Below are 23,505 nucleotides of genomic sequence, written 5' to 3' on the forward strand. Positions count from 1 at the left end.
CACGGAGCACGGTTTACTGCTTCTAGGCCTAGTAATTATAATGTTTAATAATAGGCCTATATATATATACTGAATCTTTTATATAAATTACCGTCCCTTTCGTTTATCGTCCCGGATGCTGTCAATAAATAAATGCATATTATGTAAATAAAAACCCGTATAATATTATTAGGCCTACCGGTAATGGTGAAAAAGTCGAATTGTATTTGGTAAATAAATGGTCGGGGGAAAACAGAAAATGCAAGAAACGCCGCGGCGTTCCATAGTAGTTCCACACAAAAACACAATTACACAACAATAGATAGCTGGCCTCTCTCGCTACGTTGTTTTGTTGAGGTGAAGAGGAAGCAGTGTGATTATGTTTCGTTTGTTGTATGAATTTTGTGTAGTTTCTTCTGTTTTGATTGCATATGTGGTACACTCGCAATGTGTTTTTGATTCAGATGGTGAAAACCGCCTTAAAAGTACATTAAGCGATCTACAAGTCTACACTAAAGAGTGAGTCTGTACTAGCCTAGGCTAGGCCTAGGCCTAGCTAGACCCAGAGCCTAGGCCTACACTTACTAGCCTATAGGCCTAGCTAGGGCCAGGCCTAGGCCTACAATTTTTCGTAGGCAGCTACCCCTTAAAAAATGGTTATCAGACAATCGGGACCACGGACAATCAATCCCAAATCGTGAGAAGATCGGGCCCATCAAGGGTGAAAGACGATCGGGACCAGAGACGATCGGGGCCAAAAATTAAACCAAAAAAAATTATGCGATTTAAAGGGGGATTCTGGGTTTAAAATTGCTTTTAAATATCGTTTATTTATTAAATAAAAAATATTATAACAATATAGACATGTCAGAATGAAGAAGTAATAACGAGAAATTAAAAAAATTAAATTTCATATACATTTTAGGGTAAATTCATGGAAAATCTGTTTTTCAGCAGCTTAGGGAAGCTCATTAATATTCATGAGATATTCACAAAATCACGTCATCAGTGGATTCCAAACTCGCAACGTCAAGCTTGTACGTTGTGTTCTCTCTCCTCTGTCAAACGACGACCACCCGATCATTGTGAAATACATTTTTTGTAGATTTGCTAAGCTAGGCCTAAAGTGTAATAATAACAGTAGTAGCATATATTTATTTGACATTTAATGAAATACAAAATTTAGTACAGATTACGGAGTCATAAATTATACTATTTTATACCTCGAATTAATAATAATAGTACAGATTGTATATCGGCTTCACGTACTAGGCTAGGCCTAGCCTAAATCATTTTATTCATGCCGGGGTGAGAGCCATTTCTGACTAGGGATTCCATGCCACGATGGCTACGTTAAAACATTGGGGCCATCTTTCATGGGCCTAGCTAGCCTATTACTAAACGATTGGCCCATAAATAACAAAACTCAGTGGATTCCAAACCCATCCTATCAACCAAACTCCTAAACAATCTAAACCTAAAACGTTCTACAAAAATCGGCTGTAAATATTGAGGCAAAACAAGGTCCGATCGCCGTCCGCACGTATGGTGTCCCGATCGTCACCAAAAAATCGGATATTGCATCAAGCAAGTAGACCGGTAGTAGGAAGGAGACCTAGCCTAGCCTAGCCGATCCGGCCCAGTTAAAAATTGAGCTAGCTAGTGTAGTAGACCCTATGCGAATTGATACTACCAGGCCTTTTACTTAGGCTACACTTGTAAAAATTAGCAATACTGTACTTATTTTTACAAATATTCCAACTCTCTCATTCGAGCTATATTATCTATACCATTCCGGTAGGTTGAGTCGACCTTCAATCAAATACTGTACATCGTTCATGTTGTGATTATAGACGGGGTATACTCGACCCGACCAGTTTGGTATTGTATACTGTATCTGCTTATCACGTGACGATGCCAGGCATGGGCAGAGAGAGCACGTGTATCGTCGTCTCGCTCTCCTCGCTCAGGAATGTATACGTTACGCTTCATTGATTTTGAAGGCTTTCCCCTAAGTCAGTGCGAAAATCGGCAAACGTAAAGTGCAAACTTATCTAATTTTTCACTGTTTTGATGGATTTTCATAGAAAATTGACTTTATAAATAGGAAGACCGACTAAAATTACATCAGATAAGTATAATTTTACAAAAGTAATTGATATGGTTAATGATAACGAGTCGTCGGAAGATTGACCATTTCACAAATTTCCTATTCTGTAACCACAGTGTGATTTTGCCGTAGCTGCACTTGTAATCTGGCCTCATTTCACAGCCTTCGTTCTGCTTCACTGGGCGCTTATATAAATTGAAACTTTTACCGTTCAAGAGACAAACAAATATATTTTACATTTTTTACTATTCATTTTAAACCCGGAACCCCCCTTTAAAGTCAGAAAAATATGAAAATATGTATTAACTATTACTATAATACTGAATCAGGTTTCACGCATGTGCTATTAATTTTGTCGCGAGAGAAAAGTCAAGTTATATCACACTGGTCCTGGATTAATACTATAAATAACTACGCCGTGGCTAAAGATACGGTACCGTATTCTAACTTCTGTTTACTAAAGGTACGGTAAAATTGCATTACGTCATAACCAACCAATGGGGTGCTGGTACGTGTGTGACGTCATCGTATAAGGACTTGAGATTTTTTTTCATATCGCGTCTCTGTTGTTTTGTGTAGAGAATTCCTATCGGCGGCGCCAGGCTGCGTGGGGGTGTGTGCGCTGCAGATGAGGGTTTTATTTTTATTCCAAATGGCCTATTTAGGCCTATTCTATATTTTTTATTAAACTTTGTTTACAATGGTGACCATAAACAACAAGCAAATGCGGACAATAAAGGGGCCCTCAAATACTATGATTTAGACAGTAGCCCCAGGGCTAACGAGTCACAGAAATCAGCGCACACATGCAGCTGGCCCCAGCCTGGCATCGCTTTCCCTACACAAACAAACTCATATAATGAGGTTATAGTAGGCGTAGTAAGTAGGCATAGCCTAGGCCTCTTTTGAAACGGTTTTCTGTATTCTAGAATTAAAATCAACATGTTTTGGCTTTTCAATAATAATAACAGACGTAGGCTACATTTAGTTTTTGTCACACACGACGGCGATAATAGCGATAAATAAAGCATAAAGAAAATGCGGTTGATCACTGTTTTCGCGATATAATAAAAAATCCACAAAGTCCTTATACGATGACGTCACACGTCCCAGCACCCCATTGGCTGGTTATGACGTAATGCAATTTTACCGTACCTTTAGTAAACAGAAGTTAGAATACGGTACCGTATCTTTAGCCACGGCGAAATAACTAATAGAGCAAAAATTAAATACGCACAGGAATACATACAACCAGGGAGGTTTTAATAACAAATCCCTGATACAATGCAATAATAACAAATCAAAATCGATCACATTTATTTATAAATCGAGAGTATTTGGTAAGAAACCAGTAGGGGAAAATTATGATAAAATCAGAAAAATCTAATTAACCTTTTAAATCTTAATTTACGCAAGAGAAGCACGTCGACACTAAGCACTAGGAATGAAATGTGGCACATTATTTTATATAACACAAAAGGCTATCCGGCCCAACAACGCTAACACATGATCGGGCCCAACACTAAGACGATCGGAACCAACATGGTTCTGAAAATACTGGACGATCGGGACCAACTGGTAAGACGATTGGGACATACACATAAGACGATCGTGACCGCAAAATTTGGGCCATGGTCCCGATCGTCTGTTCCCACTTAAAATTACTCAGAATCTTCATCCAACCTAGCCTAGTAGGCCTACTCACGAGTTGTCTACAACATCCTGCAAGCATAAAATTGTAAAAAAAAAATTTGTAATCAATTAATATTATTAACAATATTTATAACACCTTTCAGAAATACATCTCCAGCTTAGCTTTGCGAAAATCTATAGTAGGGGTGTCACGACAAATATGGTCCGAGGCCAAAATCAGTCCGCCACTGCCAAAATCCAACTCCAACACAAAGTATAGTCCCCCAAATAAAAAGTCGCCCCATCGCAGTTACACCTAAATGTTAAATAGTTTAAAATTCAAGTGTTATGCATGATTTGCGTAATGATATTCTTGATTTGAACACAGAATAGCAAGGAACGTGTAGGCATAAAAGGGGAAGCCCCGCTGTGTAGTCTCAGGTCGCACTACCTCGGCAACACTCTCACGAGAGGGAGCCCCACCGTAATTAGATACATGCCAACACTCCTGTTTCGGCCGGAAGACTCCCGTATTTTAGACTCCCGGACTAATATTCTGCTCCCGTTTTTTCCACATGTTCTCTTGGAATACAAAGATAACTGAATTTTGATGTATGTGTTGTTTTCTCCATTAAAATACAACAAAAAGGCTTATACACACAAACAAATTTACAATATTTAGGCCATATTTAGACAATCTATGGTCAAAACATATAAAATTTGTTTATGAACCCAAAGATTCCCGTCACATATACCACGCGATGCCGCTGATGACGTCACACACTGCACTTCTTACATCTTTAAAATAGGTAGCGGGCACTCTTAACCTAAACAAAACATCACCTCCCATTTTTTAACTTCAGATGTTGGCATGTATGGGAATGGTGAATCGTGACAAATTCAGTACGTGAAAATGATGGCATATACAGTACATTGTTATTGTCAAACAAAATGTATTTTAATAAGTTTAATTTTGTTTTTAAATTTGTTCTTTCTAGGAATCCTATTGTTGTATCAGATAAAAACTACACCTATACCATAGGCATTTGCACATCCCCTGTGAAGGATAAACCATATCATGGTGTCATTCAAAAAGATAAGAGTCATGAGTATAATTTAGGCTTTATCAATGAAAGTCACATTCAAGCGGGAAGTAAGTCAATATAATATTTGATAATTAGTATGGCAACTATTAACATTTGACATTCTTATTTTATATTGATTTGGCGAAATATAATGTATTGTTTTGTACAGAAATTAAAACATTAAAATTTAATTTCTACTGAGCGAAAAGCTAGGCCCTAATCAGCTGGAGCCTCATCAATGATCGTGTCTCTCATTGGAAGGAAATTCCTTATCAACCATGGTCATTGTGGATAAAATCACTAAATAGTACAGTAGTTACAACATTTATTTTATTCAACTTATACTTGCTAAGTGAATCCTTTGGCCATTTATACCACGTTCTCATGTCTTGATACAAACTTTATTTTAGGGTCAAGCATAATTACATATTGTTAGCTTTTTCTATGTTATGTTTGTCTTTGTATTTTTGAGTGAACCGAATAAAACTGAACTGAACATAGATCAATAAATAGATTAGTAAACTTAACTGCAGCATGGAAAAAATAAGTAAATAAATCAAATTATGTCCTGGTTGAGTTGTCTGAATTGGGATCGATTTTAAGCCAGGTGCGAGTCGATCCACGTTGTGTCACACTGCAAAAACATCGAGTCGAACCAAGCTTGAAGCTATATTGTGATCGTAGCCAAAAACATAAGTTGGTCCATTAATTATGGAGGTTTTCACAATTTGAGAACATAAAGCATTGACCACTGTGAACAGTAGAAACATTTATTTAGTTACATTCCTAATTTTGTATACTCTAACCATGAGGCTGATTCACTGCGCTGAATCGAAAGAATGGTACATTAATTATGGGAGTGTTCAATATTTAAGAACCTACAGTATTAAAGATGTGCTTCAATCAATTGTTTTCTGTAGTGTCAGAAGATACTTGGAAATCTCCCATTTACATGATGTAACAGCATTTCCCCTAGAAAAATAATACAAATTCTTTAATTAAGAAAAGTATATTGTTTGAAGGTTTGCATGGTAAAATTTAATGTTGATATAAAAAGTGGAGAAAAAGTCTACATATTAACACTGGAAAGGTGTCTGACATTATCAATTGTTTATTAAGCATGTTTTCCTGTCGATCGTTAAGTTGCGTTGAGTTTAAAATCGTTAAAGTTGAAAATAAAATAACGATGATTGAGCCGGACCGCTAATATTTACACATTTTTACGCGATCATTCATAGTTTCTTGGTTCTCTCGAGCGTTGCTGGGACAAGCGGACGTGAAGTATTACAAAACCAAGGCCGGCCAAGCGCAGCCTGGCCCGCGTGAAAGTTGAAAAAGTTACTTGTTTTGATAATTCAACCCAGCCTAGGACATGCTTTCGTTGATATCTTAATCTAGGCTTACACTAAAGACAAACAATACATTTAATTGGTTTAATATTATAATTTAATTTGACTTGCATTTGTAGTTTTGAAATATCAGACCTTAACAGTGTACAAAAAAGGTGAAAAACATCTTCGTGTTGTAAAAAGAATTGTCAGCGAGTACCTATGTTTTCACAAACTGCAATGACGTAATTTGATTGGTCAGTTTTAAAGTTGAACCAAATTCAACTTTAACAATTGCAGATTTTTACTCCATTTTCCTGCTAAACGGTAACAATTTTAAACTCAACGCAACTTAACGTAACTCAACGATCGACAGGAAAACAAGCTTTACTGAACATAGGCAGGTGGTAAGTGGGCTTATTAGGTAATTTGGTATTGGATATCCCAGATGATGTACGATCGATTAATAGTAGACAGAAGTAGAAAGAAGACAAATTATTATTTATTCGGCCCACCTGATAATAATATTATTATTATTAATAATGTAGGATTATTGATGGAAAAGAGTATACATAACTGCATTTTAACTCAACAATTTTTTTTTTTTTTATAGCTGACTGGATATTTCTTAGGTATAAAGGAGGAGATAAGTATAACAGTCACTGCAATAAAGAGCATAGAGAGGCTCATATTATGATTATTTGTGATGAAAATCATATTCTGGTAGGTGTAAACATGTATTTCTAAAATACACAAAAGGCTATAATAATAATGTACAAGTGATTAAAGTACAGGGATAATCATGAATTACTGAAGTAAAAAGTTTGATAGAAATCAAAAAGTTTGGTAGAAATACAGAATAAAAGCTATGTTAATCAGGGATGAGATTCTTCCGCTGATCTTTTTAAATATAAATGAGATTTTTTTCGAGCAAACAATTACGATTGTTGGTGGCGCTATTTACAGTATATTAACACTGCGATCATTTTGTTTTTCGTAGATATTCAGTAACCGCGCACTGTTAAAATATTATATGAAACTGGCCGTGAGGTTAATCTTAAAAAATGCCTATTTCTTGTCAGTGAGTGAGTGACGTCCGTGAAGTCAATGCCTAGTTTTAGGTGCGAAATTTCAGTAGCGCCAGCCGCATCCTGGCCCCCAGCCTATGTGGTTGGTATTTTCTCAGTCTCATCCCTGGTTAATAATGTAGTAATTACAGTTCACATAATAATTGTTTAATGATGATTGAATCATTTTTTTTTTCATCATTTATTTATTCAACTTCTCACTAACACTGTTAGTGAAGGATCGGGACCAACAGGTGGTAAACACTTCTAAAACGGTCCAGTCCCAATTGCACAGTGGCTGTGTGTGACAGTGGCTGTGTTTGTGTGGACTACACACCTACTCGTCTCGAAAGATATACTAGGTTTTTTAAAGTGCACATGAGCTATGTGTACATTGGACCTACGGTTTATAGTCCTTATCCGAGAAAACTCGTTCTACCACCAGAACCATAGAGAGAGTGAGCCTCGAACCCTTGCCAATGTTATGGCTATGTAATTACAGTTCCACTGTCTTAACCACTTGGCCATTCACTCACTCACTCATTTTACAGGGGAGCTCATCAATGTTGCAAGAAAACAGTAATCGAACAGAAGATTGTTATTATTTATTTGAGATTACTAGTAGTGTTGCTTGCTCAAATATCAACTCGGGATTAAGTACTGGAACAATTCTTATCATTTTGTAAGTATTTAACTTTCAATAACATTATATTTTTGGGAAAGCCCAAGCCCGTAGCCAGGATTTTTACAGTTTACAGGGAGGTTCTTTTTTCCCAAAAAAAGGGCTCTTCCCCCTCCATTATGAGGATTACCCTCACGTGTTCTCTCCCCCCTCCCCTTGTTGAATCCAGAAATGTGAAACCAACCACAAATGTGAAAACGCATCACCCAAAAAAATGTAAAAACAAACACAAATGTGAAAACACATTACCTACAAATGTGAAAACAGGTCCCACAAACAGGTCCCACAAATGTGAAAACACATCACCTACAAATGTGAAAACAGGTCCCACAAATATGGAAACAGGTCCCACAAATGTGTAAACCGGTCCCACAAATGTGATAACGCCCACAAATGAAAAAAAATTGAAATTGTGATACATAAGCTTTATGAGTTAATGTTAATGTAGGTCTATTATATTGAGTTGCTTCAATATTTGTGGGTGCACGATACATGTCGGATTACTATTAAGTCGTTGTTTGCAATTAGCTGCGTACGTATGAAAAATTTGAAAATCGGAAATTAGTGATATACTTTGAAAATATCCGGCTATGTTTGGTAGAAAATAGGCTGCGATACTGTACACTGCACCACAGCAAACTAGTAAAAATTGCTTTCAGACATGACCGCACCCTAGACACGCTTGCATGTTTCGCTTTCGGGAATTTTCCTTTTAAATCGTGTGTAAAAAAACTGAGATTGATGGTCACAGAATAAACGTAGCAAGAAGGATCAAGTAATTAAGCAGGGAGTTGTTAATTACTCTCTATGTAAGCAGGCTTAGAATAACCATACTAATCATTTTTTGGTATGGCCCTTTTTATCTAATCTATTTAATATCATTGTTGGAGAAGTTGGAGCCAGGAGAAAAACGTGGGAATAAATCAAGCAAATTGTCGATCTTCTCTCCACACACAAATCATCAACCCTCCACACGGCCGCACCACGCGTGGCGAACGTCCCCAGGAAAGCAACGCATGTGTAGTGTAACTAAAATGAACAACGTTTGCATTATTGAAACAAAAAATGTTATGGTATATTTTAAATAGACTACAGTACATCATTTTGCTGTTTGCGCGCTTAATAGAGTGTCATTTCTGGCGAACTAGTGGTGCCATTTACATGAATTTCACGCAGGGTGCAAGAGTACCATTTCCGGCCATCTAGGGGTGTTTCGCCGCAGCCCCATGATGGTGGACCTGTGGCTCAAATACTCAATCCCGGAAGTGTCCTTTTCTTGTGAGACCTCCACCCTCCCCCTCTCGAAAAATGTCTGGATCTTCCCCTGTTTTGTTAGCAAACAATCCTTGTGATTGATTTTTGTCTACTTTACAGAGATCCCAAGATGAAAAAGCAAAATTTTGGGTAAGCAATAGAGGGCGTGCTATAATAATTTAAAAATTATATAGATGACGCTATATAAGCTAATACTAGCTGGTACAACAAAACTTGTATCATCTGGGATATCCATACCAAATTGACTAGGCCTACCTACCTGTAATAAACAATGGATAATGCCAGACACCCTTTTCAAGCATGAAATAGCCTAGCCACCTAGGCCTATGATAATGTTAATAAAGTAGACTTTTTCTTCACTAATCAAGTGTTACACAGATGTTTGCATCTTTTTCACCTTGTGGGTGGACACTGCCCACCTTTTATACACATATTGTTGCATGTGACACATCCATATATGTCAACACTCCCGTTTTGGCTGGAAGACTCCCATATTTTAGACTCTTCTCCTGGCCTACTATTGTGCTTTCGGTTTTCCACATTTTCTCCCAGATTATAAAGATAACTAAATTTTGATGTAATGTGTAATTTTCTGCATTAAAATATAACAAAAAGTCGCAAATTTACGATATTTTAAGCCATTTTACAACCGTCTGCGTTCATTATTTTTTCTGAACAGAAAGGGGATTAGCCTCACATAGCCACCACACGATACCACTTGTGACATCACACACTGCACTATTTCTCGATAATATACGTCTTGATAATATATAGAGGGTGCTGTTGACCCCCAAAAAAACCACCTCCTGTTTTTTTAACCTCACAACAATATAATGTCTCATGTTTAATTACTTGGCTTGGCAGTTGATAAATGGCTATTAATTCATGCAACAAAGCCCTAAGAAATGCTTATTGTTTAAATACTGAGTGTCATTGTAAACAGTGCCAGGAGTGTTAATTGTGAAATAACATGCTTTGTTGGGAAAATGTTGTTTAATTTCAGTTATCTTAGATGACAATTCTGTAGACTAGGCCTACTATAGCTAGCCTACTGTAGGCCTAAATCTTCCAGATTTTGGGGTAAAATAATCAATTTTCGGGGAGGCGGGATCTGCATTAAAAATCGGGAAAAGCCACATATTTTTGGGAACTTGGGACTTCTGATTTTAACAAACACAGTTATCCTTTTGCACATAAAAACGCAACATGCAGTTGGCCATGAGAGAATACAGGTACTGGAACTTGGTATTCCTATAGTTTATCAAATGTTTGACCTTGGAACTTATTTATAGTCATCGAATAAGTCTGACCAGAAATTGAATTCTCTGTAGCGTGAATGAAAGATTCGGGTCTGATGGGGCAAGTTTCACTCGGGAATTAATAATCTTTGTGTAATGCTGCCTGTAGTAAGGATTTCAGCATCTTTTATGATCATGGTTTGTGATTGCTTTGTAACACAAAGAAGAAAAACCTTTCCTCCAAATGGTACATGTGTTTCAGTGATGTCTTGTAACATTTTATCAATTGCTCTAAGAAAATTACTTGGGATCATGGAAGCTTTGTCAATAATGAAAAGAGAAATTTAACGGATGTAGTTAGCATGTTTTAATGTTGGAGAAATGTTGCTGGTGCTGGTGTCTAAAACTGGAACGGGGAGTTTGAAAAAGATTGTGGACTGTTCTTTCTCCAGTGAGAAGTGTTGCAGTAGTAATAGTGTGTTGTATACCATTGTTTTGCCACTGCCGTCATTTAAAAAGTAACATCGAGTGAATGGTATAGGATCTTCAAAAAGTAAATCCAGATCTTGTATCAATTGCTTAACTACGATGTGTTGGTATGAAGTAAGAGGAGATGGAGACAGTATCGTTCAATGTCTTTCGGATTGACGGAATACATGCGACTAATAGTAGTTTCAGTACCTTGTTTTCTTGGCAATAAATCGTTGAACCTAAATTCGTTTTAATTGTCAATAACTAATTATCTAACTCAATTTAATTAGTAAACAGGGTTACATCAGGTGGTTAAAATCAGTACCGAAAGTACGAACCAACTTATACCACCGAGTAAACATTCTAGAAGTAACGTGCGATTTACCAAATTTTGCCCTTGGGTAAATTTATATATAGATGTGAAAGATATGATTACAAACATTTTTTCATTAAATCGTGTTTAGACCGTGTATTTTTTCATTGCGCACCATGAAGAGATAACCACATCGATTCCTGGCCACAAGGAATATACTCTGAAAAATTGACATAGCTAGATTAAACTACTCTCAAATAATTGACAGACAAAATAGTGCTAAGGAAAGAATAAATAAAGATTCTGACAGAATCAATAAGGTTATATGCATGATAATATAAATTATATATTATTTATTTTTGAACGGTAGTTAGGCCAAATACAGTGCATTAAGTGTCTATTTAGACCAATTAATTTTACCGCATCAAAAAGAGAACATTTACACCGGTGTAACAAATATTTTAATTTGTAACCTAGGTATATTTTAATAGTATAATTCTATTGCAACTTCAACTTACTGTATTATAACTAGAGGGTGAGCTCGCTTCGCTCGCTCCCCCTCTAGGAAGTGTAGACGATGGTTTTCGGAATGATAATGACTTGGGTAAAACGTTTTAAAAGGACATTCTGGCCTGAACAATTTCGGTCGGTTACCATTATTGGAATGCTTGATAATCGTAAAACTAAACCTACTCGCTAACCTGTTTCACAGTGTATAGTGTTTATTGTAGATATGAAAATTGGTGACAAAGAATAACAACTGCTTGGTAAATTGCAGATAACAGTCCAATGAAATCTACTAAAAATAGTAAAATTGTGTTATAAATATAATACAATATTGTGTGTATAAATGTGGATGGGCGATAATTATTTTAATTGATGTTTTATTGGGGCGGTGTTCCGGGCGTTTATTCAAATAAATACCATCCTAATTGGTATAATTAATACATTATTCCGCGACACAGTAGGCCGTTTTGGCATATGAAGGAAGACGTTTTAGACGGCTTGCAACATGGGCAGACGTATCCCAGGATCCACACAGATAGCGCACAGTATACATAAAGTCCTGGCAGCTTTCTTAACAACTACTACTATTACTTCTACAGTGCGTAGAGTTAAAATTTACCGATTGAAATCATAAATTTTCTTATAAAACACTTTATAAAATCTTTCTAAGATAGAAATATGGAACAATATCATAATAGTGGAAACTAATGTTATCAAATCTACGTTTCGCGGTACATCTGAGATAAATAAGGTAGTTAACCAAGGCGGAGATTTGTCCCGAAGTTTTTCCATTGTGCTCGCCTATGTCAGAATTAACCATAATTTATATATAGATATAGATTACAATACGGGTGACTAACAATTGTAAAAAAAAAATATTTTCCATGTGACGGTTAAGTAATAAATGGCCTTAAATAAATGGAGTCTATCAGATCATGTGAACACGGGCAGTGCAAAATATTTGCGACCGGCCTGGTGGTGTTTTAAAATCTCGGGCAATATATGGAATCCATCAGATCATGTGATCACGGGCGGTGACAATTTTTTTCAGCCAGACAGATGGCATTTAAAAATCATGGGCAGTATAATGGAGTCCATCAGATCATGTTTTTGCAGGATGGCAGTGCAAAATATTTGCCTTCATACAAGTGTCTTTTAAAAATCACGGGCAGTGTATGGGTCCATCAGATCACGGGCAGTGTATGGGTCCATCAGATCACAGGCAGTGTATGGGTCCATCAGATCACAGGCAGTGTATGGGTCCATCAGATCACAGGCAGTGTATGGGTCCATCAGATCACGGGCAGTGTATGGGTCCATCAGATCACGGGCAGTGTATGGGTCCATCAGATCACGGGCAGTGTATGGGTCCATCAGATCACGGGCAGTGTATGGGTCCATCAGATCACGGGCAGTGTATGGGTCCATCAGATCACGGGCAGTGTATGGGTCCATCAGATCACAGGCAGTGTATGGGTCCATCAGATCACAGGCAGTGTATGGGTCCATCAGATCACAGGCAGTGTATGGGTCCATCAGATCACAGGCAGTGTATGGGTCCATCAGATCACAGGCAGTGTATGGGTCCATCAGATCACAGGCAGTGTATGGGTCCATCAGATCACAGGCAGTGTATGGGTCCATCAGATCACAGGCAGTGTATGGGTCCATCAGATCACAGGCAGTGTATGGGTCCATCAGATCACAGGCAGTGTATGGGTCCATCAGATCACGGGCAGTGTATGGGTCCATCAGATCACGGGCAGTGTATGGGTCCATCAGATCACGGGCAGTGTATGGGTCCATCAGATCACGGGCAGTGTATGGGTCCATCAGATCACGGGCAGTGTATGGGTCCATCAGATCACGGGCAGTGTATTGGTCCATCAGATCACGGGCAGTGTATGGGTCCATCAGATCACGGGCAGTGTATGGGTCCATCAGATCACGGGCAGTGTATGGGTCCATCAGATCACGGGCAGTGTATGGGTCCATCAGATCACGGGCAGTGTATGGGTCCATCAGATCACGGGCAGTGTATGGGTCCATCAGATCACGGGCAGTGTATGGGTCCATCAGATCACGGGCAGTGTATGGGTCCATCAGATCACGGGCAGTGTATGGGTCCATCAGATCACGGGCGGTGTATGGGTCCATCAGATCACGGGCGGTGTATGGGTCCATCAGATCACGGGCGGTGTATGGGTCCATCAGATCACGGGCGGTGTATGGGTCCATCAGATCACGGGCAGTGTATGGGTCCATCAGATCACGGGCAGTGTATGGGTCCATCAGATCACGGGCAGTGTATGGGTCCATCAGATCACGGGCAGTGTATGGGTCCATCAGATCACGGGCAGTGTATGGGTCCATCAGATCACGGGCAGTGTATGGGTCCATCAGATCACGGGCAGTGTATGGGTCCATCAGATCACGGGCAGTGTATGGGTCCATCAGATCACGGGCAGTGTATGGGTCCATCAGATCACGGGCAGTGTATGGGTCCATCAGATCACGGGCAGTGTATGGGTCCATCAGATCACGGGCAGTGTATGGGTCCATCAGATCACGGGCAGTGTATGGGTCCATCAGATCACGGGCAGTGTATGGGTCCATCAGATCACGGGCAGTGTATGGGTCCATCAGATCACGGGCAGTGTATGGGTCCATCAGATCACGGGCAGTGTATGGGTCCATCAGATCACGGGCAGTGTATGGGTCCATCAGATCACGGGCAGTGTATGGGTCCATCAGATCACGGGCAGTGTATGGGTCCATCAGATCACGGGCAGTGTATGGGTCCATCAGATCACGGGCAGTGTATGGGTCCATCAGATCACGGGCAGTGTATGGGTCCATCAGATCACGGGCAGTGTATGGGTCCATCAGATCACGGGCAGTGTATGGGTCCATCAGATCACGGGCAGTGTATGGGTCCATCAGATCACGGGCAGTGTATGGGTCCATCAGATCACGGGCAGTGTATGGGTCCATCAGATCACGGGCAGTGTATGGGTCCATCAGATCACGGGCAGTGTATGGGTCCATCAGATCACGGGCAGTGTATGGGTCCATCAGATCACGGGCAGTGTATGGGTCCATCAGATCACGGGCAGTGTATGGGTCCATCAGATCACGGGCAGTGTATGGGTCCATCAGATCACGGGCAGTGTATGGGTCCATCAGATCACGGGCAGTGTATGGGTCCATCAGATCACGGGCAGTGTATGGGTCCATCAGATCACGGGCAGTGTATGGGTCCATCAGATCACGGGCAGTGTATGGGTCCATCAGATCACGGGCAGTGTATGGGTCCATCAGATCACGGGCAGTGTATGGGTCCATCAGATCACGGGCAGTGTATGGGTCCATCAGATCACGGGCAGTGTATGGGTCCATCAGATCACGGGCAGTGTATGGGTCCATCAGATCACGGGCAGTGTATGGGTCCATCAGATCACGGGCAGTGTATGGGTCCATCAGATCACGGGCAGTGTATGGGTCCATCAGATCACGGGCAGTGTATGGGTCCATCAGATCACGGGCAGTGTATGGGTCCATCAGATCACGGGCAGTGTATGGGTCCATCAGATCACGGGCAGTGTATGGGTCCATCAGATCACGGGCAGTGTATGGGTCCATCAGATCACGGGCAGTGTATGGGTCCATCAGATCACGGGCAGTGTATGGGTCCATCAGATCACGGGCAGTGTATGGGTCCATCAGATCACGGGCAGTGTATGGGTCCATCAGATCACGGGCAGTGTATGGGTCCATCAGATCACGGGCAGTGTATGGGTCCATCAGATCACGGGCAGTGTATGGGTCCATCAGATCACGGGCAGTGTATGGGTCCATCAGATCACGGGCAGTGTATGGGTCCATCAGATCACGGGCAGTGTATGGGTCCATCAGATCACGGGCAGTGTATGGGTCCATCAGATCACGGGCAGTGTATGGGTCCATCAGATCACAGGCAGTGTATGGGTCCATCAGATCACAGGCAGTGTATGGGTCCATCAGATCACAGGCAGTGTAAAATATTTGCAGCTAAATTAAAAAAATAAATTCTAGAACCTTTCTTGTTAATGAGTTGTTTACTAAGCCTAACAAGTGCATACTTCATATGTTTTTTACCAGTAGTTGATAATTACAAATAATTTTGCGATGTATAATTACAGTATAAGTTTTTTTTTGTTATTTAACAGATTTATCTGCATTTGTTTTGTGTATTTGAGTGGTGGATTTATATATCAGAGGTTTTTCATTGGAGCCAAAGGTTCAGAGCAATTTCCTAACATATCCTTCTGGAAAGATTTTGGCAATTTGGTAGCAGTAAGTAGTTTCAATCAATAACCACTTGTTTTTTTTGGAAATGTTAATATAATAATATTTTTTAAAAATGTCATCCCCTAAAGTAAATTGTGCTTATATGCTAAGGTCGTGAGTTACAACTCTGGCACTACTAGGTCAGGATTGAACCCTGGAACTACTGTAGGTCAGGATTGAACCCTGGAACTACTGTAGGTCAGGATTGAACCCTGGACCTTTGGATTGGAAGGCAAGCACCACAAAGCTACAGTTCCACTACATTTATTTGATAGTGTAGTGTTTTGATGAACCAGTAAAACTACTCGCAACATTGCACAATTTTCATGTAGGCAGGCCTAGGCCTAAACAATTAGACCCTTGTTGGAGGTTGTGTGGAAATAGAGAAGACAGATTATCTATTGTAGGCATATTAATTACTTTGATAATACTCTCCTACTTCTTTCATGCTAATCTACTAGACAGTGTTACTCCAGGTAAACGTTTCCATTTTCTTTCAGGATGGATGCGACCTAGCCTTTCGATCGCACCCGAAAAATGAATCAAGGTCATACAAGGGTATTGGAGATGACCAATTAGGACTTGATGAAGAGCAAGATGATCATTTACTACCAATGTGAAAGCATTATCATCTTTTCAAGAATGATGTTTAATTTTTTCTTTTAATTTTAAACAGTTGAACATTTTATTAGTCCATTATATTCTTATTAATTATGAAATAATTGTTAGCACAATTCAAGTACTGTACTATCTGGGCACTGTGCATTGATTCAAGTACTGTACTATCTGGGCACTGTGCATTGATTCAAGTACTGTACTATCTGGGCACTGTGCATTGATTCAAGTACTGTACTATCTGGGCACTGTGCATTGATTCAAGTACTGTACTATCTGGGCACTGTGCATTGATTCAAGTACTGTACTATCTGGGCACTGTGCATTGATTCAAGTACTGTACTATCTGGGCACTGTGCATTGATTCAAGTACTGTACTATCTGGGCACTGTGCATTGATTCAAGTACTGTACTATCTGGGCACTGTGCATTGATTCAAGTACTGTACTATCTGGGCACTGTGCATTGATTCAAGTACTGTACTATCTGGGCACTGTGCATTGATTCAAGTACTGTACTATCTGGGCACTGTGCATTGATTCAAGTACTGTACTATCTGGGCACTGTGCATTGATTCAAGTACTGTACTATCTGGGCACTGTGCATTGATTCAAGTACTGTACTATCTGGGCACTGTGCATTGTTCTTAGAAATTTAAGCATATCTTACTTCTATATGGTAAATAAAGATAATAAAGATATATAAAATTGTCCCCTGAACAATTTAGTGATTAACCTTCAATAAAAACACAAGATGGCTATTCAAAATCAAATATTTCTTCTTATTTTATATGGCATGTTCACAATTCTGTATAATTCATCTTATTTTATTACTTGGTTGTATATTTGTTATTTCCATAATGTAAATGTTTTTATGTCAGCACCTTATGCATTGTTAACATTAATGATTGTAGAGAAAACTTTATTTAAATTGAATAATAAACTGGCTTGATTTTGTACATTGAATTAGAATATTACATGGTTCTTTAAATCCTTTTCACTTGGTCTCTCACAACCAAAAATATATTACAAATAAATTCAAAGGCATAACATGGCTTTTGAGGAAACAGATTTAATAAACAAACCTTACTACTATCTAGCAATTACACTCACCCCATTCATTTCAAACTTTTTGCTACACAAAAGAAAGGTGGCAGAATCAAGATTAAATAAGTACATTTTTTCCATCATTTTAATTTAACAAGCTCTAAACCAAAAAAATTGCTTCTTGGCCTCTCTGGACTTAAAAGATGCATATTTAATATCAGTTTATCATTCATTTAGGAAATACCTTCACTTTTCTGGGACGAGAAATAGCAATTTAAGGCCAGTTCCAAGGATCTTTGCTAAAAGTCCCATTTCCATTCTCAGAGTATTGGTCACTAAATTTTAGCATATATTGACGATATGCACATCAATGCAGAAATGCAAAATAACACAGAGCTTTGTCAGATACCGTAGAGATGCCACAATAGTTAAGTTTGTTTTGTAATTTGTCCTACTAAAATTGAATTTCTTGGGTTTGTCAATCTACACTGCCTCATGACAATTACACTAATTTAGCATACAATTGAAATTACTGAATTTTCCATGACGTAAAATAACATTTGACAATTTGCATGTTATAATAGAAAAATAGAGTATCGTTACCATGGGGCAGAGTGAGAATTGACATTATAGAGAATTGGAGAGAAAATATTAAATAACCAGTAAATGGGTTTTTGAAGCTAAATTGAGTTGAGACAAATTCCAGTTTGGACACTGACTAAATGGAATTACTCATATTGGAGGAAACCTTATTGATAATATGGGAAGCACTACATCAAAAAATGATGAATGAGCCAACAAGCTATGATGGTGTATTCAACATAACATATGGGTACCTGCTGTGCACCTACCTGGCCCACAGAATATTTTGGCAGATAAAAATTCAGACCAATTTGAAGACAAGTTACTGTTGAGTGAAAACTTGATCTGGAAATAATTTCATAGAAACTAAACACTGATAATGGTTTGTTTACTTCTTGCTTCAATACACAATTACCAAAATAGTCTTGGACGTACCCTGATCCAAGGGCAATAGAAGTGGATACCTTTACTGAATTGGAAGGATCTGAAATATCCTAAAATGTAGTTATATTATGAAGCCAATTAATCAGTTTGCATACAGTTTTGTGCTAAAATTGTCAGATGTGCTCGTATCTCGTATATAAAACCTACTATACTACCATTAATAATAATATACTGGATAAAACATGTATGGAAACATACTCCCTTAATGTAGCTAGTAATCGGCGCAAAGTTGTATTTTGACCTAGGTACCCATTTGTCTCAATACCTTATCAACTACATGCCTTGTCCTAAATAACTCAACTTATACCCCAACTTTCTATTCACTGTAACCTTTAGAAACCACCTATTTTGACCTTTGAACTATTGATCTGGATACATTTTATACCATAATAAGAAATCTTTGAGATCGATAGTAATATATAAGGGAATTTGGTATCAAAATACTCCCATGTTTCTATTTACTCTTATAGAAATAATGTACTAAATGCGATTGAAATTGTTTTGACCTTTGACCTTAATCACTACATTTCAATGAAAAGCAGTCTGTTTTGTGCGTAGCTTACCTGGATAAACCGACAATAGCCCATGCTTTCCAGAAGAAGGGCTTAGATACGAAATGTTAAATTTAAGTTGACCCAATAGCCCAAAAAATGTCATGATGGACAGAATCATACCATTCATCAGTATGGGTATGAGGCCATTGCCATGAGAGGTAAAATTCATTCCAAATTGCTCAGATGCTAAACAGACAAACCAATCCCCAATGTTAAACTATATCTAATTATAATATATTTTACTGTTTGGGCTTTAGCCTGTTTTCACTCCTTTTATTCATTAGGTTTGGTGTAATATTCCAGATAAATTAAGTGATGAACTAGAAAATATCCAGATTTCTGCAGGTAGAATAATTATGTACTGGTGCGTGGAAACATACAAGTCATAATGCATTAAGACAAGAATTAGGCTGGTTATCATTGAAAAAACGTAGACAATTTCTTAACCTAATACTGTTTTTAAAAATGATTCATAAGTTAACACCAGTGTATCTTTACTCCTTATTTAATTTTTCTGACAATATTGAAGTTTATAACTTGCGTAACATCCGAAATATAATAATTCCATTTTGTAAGACCACATCATATCGTTTATCTTTTGTCCCATCTATTATAACACATTGGAATGAGTTAAATAATGAAATAAAAAATTCCTCATCTCTTGTTGAGTTTAAAAAATTGCTACTGAAATCCAATTTGTTTAAAACAAAAAAACGTTCTTATTATGATACAGGTGATAAGAAGATTAAATTCTTTACTCCATGGATTAACCAAATTCACACTAGAATCCGACTTGGTTTCAGCTGTCTCAATTCGCATTTATTCTTACATGGACTTCGGGACAATTCAAATTGTAGGCCTACTTGTGGCTTTAATGTTGAGAATCCGCTTCATTTCTTATGTTACTGCCCTAATTATAATACACAAAGAGATATTCTACTTGTAAGCGCTAACTCAATTATTGAGGATATCTTAGCCAAGGATTTTTCTTTAACATTTAATTTTAAATTTTTAAGTGAAATTTTTATTTTTGGTTCCGATCTTCTTTCGAATTGTGAAAATGATTTATTATTTTATTATGTACAACAATTTCTTGTTAATTCTGGAAGATTTGATTGATGTTTCTGTTAGTTGTTTTAAAATGTTGTATTTGTTAATCTGAGGCGCCTTGAAGCTAAGGTGGTTCCATCTTGTAAGGCGCCTCTGTGTAATATACTGAATAAAAAAAATATAAAAAAAAACAAATGTTATTATTAATTTTATTTATTTTTTTAATATTAATGTTAGAAATTAGTCTTCCAAAAAATTCTTCTCTATATATAATGTCAGTGTTTAAACTTTGCAGCTACACCAATTCTGAAATGTTTCCTCTTCAGCAGTGCCATTTAATCTATAGCAGAGACCTACTGGTTAATTTGACACATAATTATTGGTAAAATTGGGGTTTTTTTTCCAATTGAGCTGCACTATTACATTTCTTTGTGTATATAGGTCTGGAGTACATAATTCATCCTATAACATTAATTGTCTAAAACTGCAACTACTGTACATAGTCACCATCCAAACCATTTATCAAGGTTTCAGTTTAAGTCTGATTTTAGGCTCTAGTCATACCTCCAATTCTTATCTGATATGATGCAATTTAATTTAAAAAGAATTATTGCATTTATCTTTAAGATGTGAAAGTTTTTCTCCGTTTTTTTTCTATTAAAATTCTCTACAAATAAAAAATACTTTTGGACCATGATGGTTAACAAAATAAAGGCTTGAAAATCTGTTGAAGACCATAACAAATTTGTCTTTATAATCCATCTTGATAGATTTGTAAGAGTTTCATATTGTATTTTATTATTTAGGTGATTTGTCAAATGACATATTGTGACCCTTTGATACCTGAAATTATGGCCTCATATCTATATTGATGAATAGTAGGCTATTATTTGTCCATCTGACATTTTTTCTGGGCTATTTCGGATAAATTTGACCTCTCCTGGCATGATGAATGGTAGGCCTATGATGTGTCCATCATGCTATTTGAGACTATGTAGTGATTAAAGTCAAAAGTAAAAAAACACTTTGAATTGCATCTAGTACACCATTTCTATGAAAGTAAATACAAACATGGGTGTTTTAGAATTCGCATTTGTATTCCTATCGATCACCAAGATTTCCATTTGATTTATGATATGATTTATATACTGTATTGACCAGATCAATAGTTCAAATGTCAAAATAGATGGTGCATAGAAGGGTTCTAAAAGTTTTTGGTATTTTTATTTCATTAGAGTGAATAGAAAGTTGGGCATCTATATATAAATTTACGTAAGGGCAAAATTCGGTAAATCGCGCGTTATTTCTAGAATTTTACTCGATGGTATATAAAGTAGGTTCGTACTTTCGGTACTGATTTTAACCACCTGATGTAACCCTGTTTACTAATTAAATTGAGTTCGATAATTAGTTATTGACGATTAAAACGAATTTAGGTTCAACGATTTGCCCCAAATAGGGATGTTTTTCGATCGTGGTATACACTGTCTAATGGATGTCCGTCTTGAAAAATACCCGCAGACAATAATACGAGGATGCTTCGCATTTTCCTATCTCCTCCTACGATAATTGATTTTAATGGCTGAAAACCGGTTGAACAGCTCGAGTACAGCATCATAATGTTGAAGACAGGCCGATTTTCTTTAAAAAAATACTATTTTGATAGATTTAATATACGTTTATACAAATGTATTGATTTGCGATGAATGGAACATTCCAATCTCTGTGTCGTTCCACAAGTGTCTATTCCCTCAGGCGTCGTAAAGGAAAGTACTGTATACTCATAACAGAAATTCGATCCATTTTTTTTTCAATCTGTGCTGCAGAGGTTGGATATAATTTTTTTTAAACGGATAATGAGCTAGCGTTTTCAGTCGCCGTAATTTAATATTTATTACCGATTAAATCGAATTTATGATTTGCCCCGAATAGAGGTGGTTTTCACAAATTGTTTAACATTATATATAAAACATACGTCGTAGTGTATCGTTACATGTACTGTACTATTTCAATCGACTACGACGGTGATAGTTTCAACAAAGTATTACATCGCAATGTTTTACTGTGTTTAGTGGTATATTATTTGTAAAACATGTTAATTAATATTTCGTTACAAAATAAAGAATATATTTAAAAATTGTTCCTCTTTGCACCCATCCTCTTCCCCATCCCTCAACCATGTTACATACAAAACACAAATTAATTTTGTTTAAATTTGACTTAAACAATTGGTCTCATTTTGTGACAAGTTTCTCTTTCGGAAGTAATTCCCAGTGTGCTAATTTTAGTTGAGTACATAAATCACAGTGTCTATTTAATCGTTCCTGTAAACGACATATATTATTGTCCTGCATTATTGTACATTTGAAATCGCCAGTTTTTTAACGCTGAAATTACTGTGTATTCGAGAACCATCTGTGGGCACGACGATGGTACGCGAGCGAAGCGAGCGTACCATCTAGTTCTGAATAATTTGGGATAACTTTGAAGTTTCTACGGCCAGCCGTTGATATCAGATATTGAGATAATCCAAATTTATGGTCAAAGGTCAAAACAGGAATTTCCGGTAATTTTGTTAACACTTTTTCAATATAGTGAATATAAATATGGGTCTTCTGAGTATTTTGACACCAAATTGTTTACTTACACGTTTAATGTTTGTGAATTGCCTAGTACATTCAGTTTATCGTTTTTACTGTATTCGCTGTAAGCATTATTCATATTCACATTTTTGTATTATTTCTTCTTTAGTTTCGAAAAAAATCTTGTACACCTTTACCAATATATTTTACATCTGGTTCTATAATTATACCATTTATAACTTGCTTTCTCTCTTTCTTATTTGATCTTTTTTTTTCTGTTAGTCTTTTTCCTTGATCTCACCCTTATCCATTTACCACCAAGTGAATCTTCACTTCCTGTTTGGTGACATTTTGATTTGGCTTTCTTCTATTCTGTTGGTTGGTCTCATGTTTCTTCATTTTTCGTTAATTCTTAAAAGTCAGTGACACAGTCATGTTCTAAAATCATATACCTATTAAAATGGCTAGGAATGCCTACTTCTCTCAACATGTTGCCAGCAAAATTACCATTCCCACACATTGAACAAATCCAAATTACTCTTGAATAACATATTTTGTCTACTACTGTACTGGTTGTCAACATATGGTAATATTGTTAAGATGGCAGCCATTTTGA

At 37.4% G+C, this 23,505-nt stretch overlaps 1 protein-coding gene across 1 annotated transcript; it reads left to right on the forward strand.

Annotated features, from left to right (window-relative positions):
• The first annotated feature begins 296 nt into the window (after positions 1 to 296).
• On the forward strand, positions 297 to 17,590 carry LOC140044948 (cation-dependent mannose-6-phosphate receptor-like). Its single transcript, XM_072089661.1, has 6 exons — positions 297 to 498; positions 4,720 to 4,874; positions 6,748 to 6,857; positions 7,753 to 7,883; positions 15,896 to 16,022; positions 16,517 to 17,590. The coding sequence occupies exons 1-6, from the start codon at positions 359 to 361 to the stop codon at positions 16,634 to 16,636; spliced, it is 783 nt and encodes a 260-aa protein (XP_071945762.1). The 5' UTR covers positions 297 to 358; the 3' UTR covers positions 16,637 to 17,590.
• Positions 17,591 to 23,505: the final 5,915 nt, after the last annotated feature.

Source organism: Antedon mediterranea, chromosome 3 (genome assembly GCF_964355755.1).
Source record: "Antedon mediterranea chromosome 3, ecAntMedi1.1, whole genome shotgun sequence".
NCBI classification, from domain to species: domain Eukaryota; kingdom Metazoa; phylum Echinodermata; class Crinoidea; order Comatulida; family Antedonidae; genus Antedon; species Antedon mediterranea.

Coding starts and splice junctions, on each gene's coding strand:
- LOC140044948 (XM_072089661.1), top strand. CDS start 359: ATGTTTCGTTTGTTGTATGAATTTTGTGTAGTTTCTTCTGTTTTGATT. Junction 499..4,719: donor CTACAAGTCTACACTAAAGA/GTGAGTCTGTAC, acceptor TGTTCTTTCTAG/GAATCCTATTGTTGTATCAG. Junction 7,884..15,895: donor GGAACAATTCTTATCATTTT/GTAAGTATTTAA, acceptor GTTATTTAACAG/ATTTATCTGCATTTGTTTTG.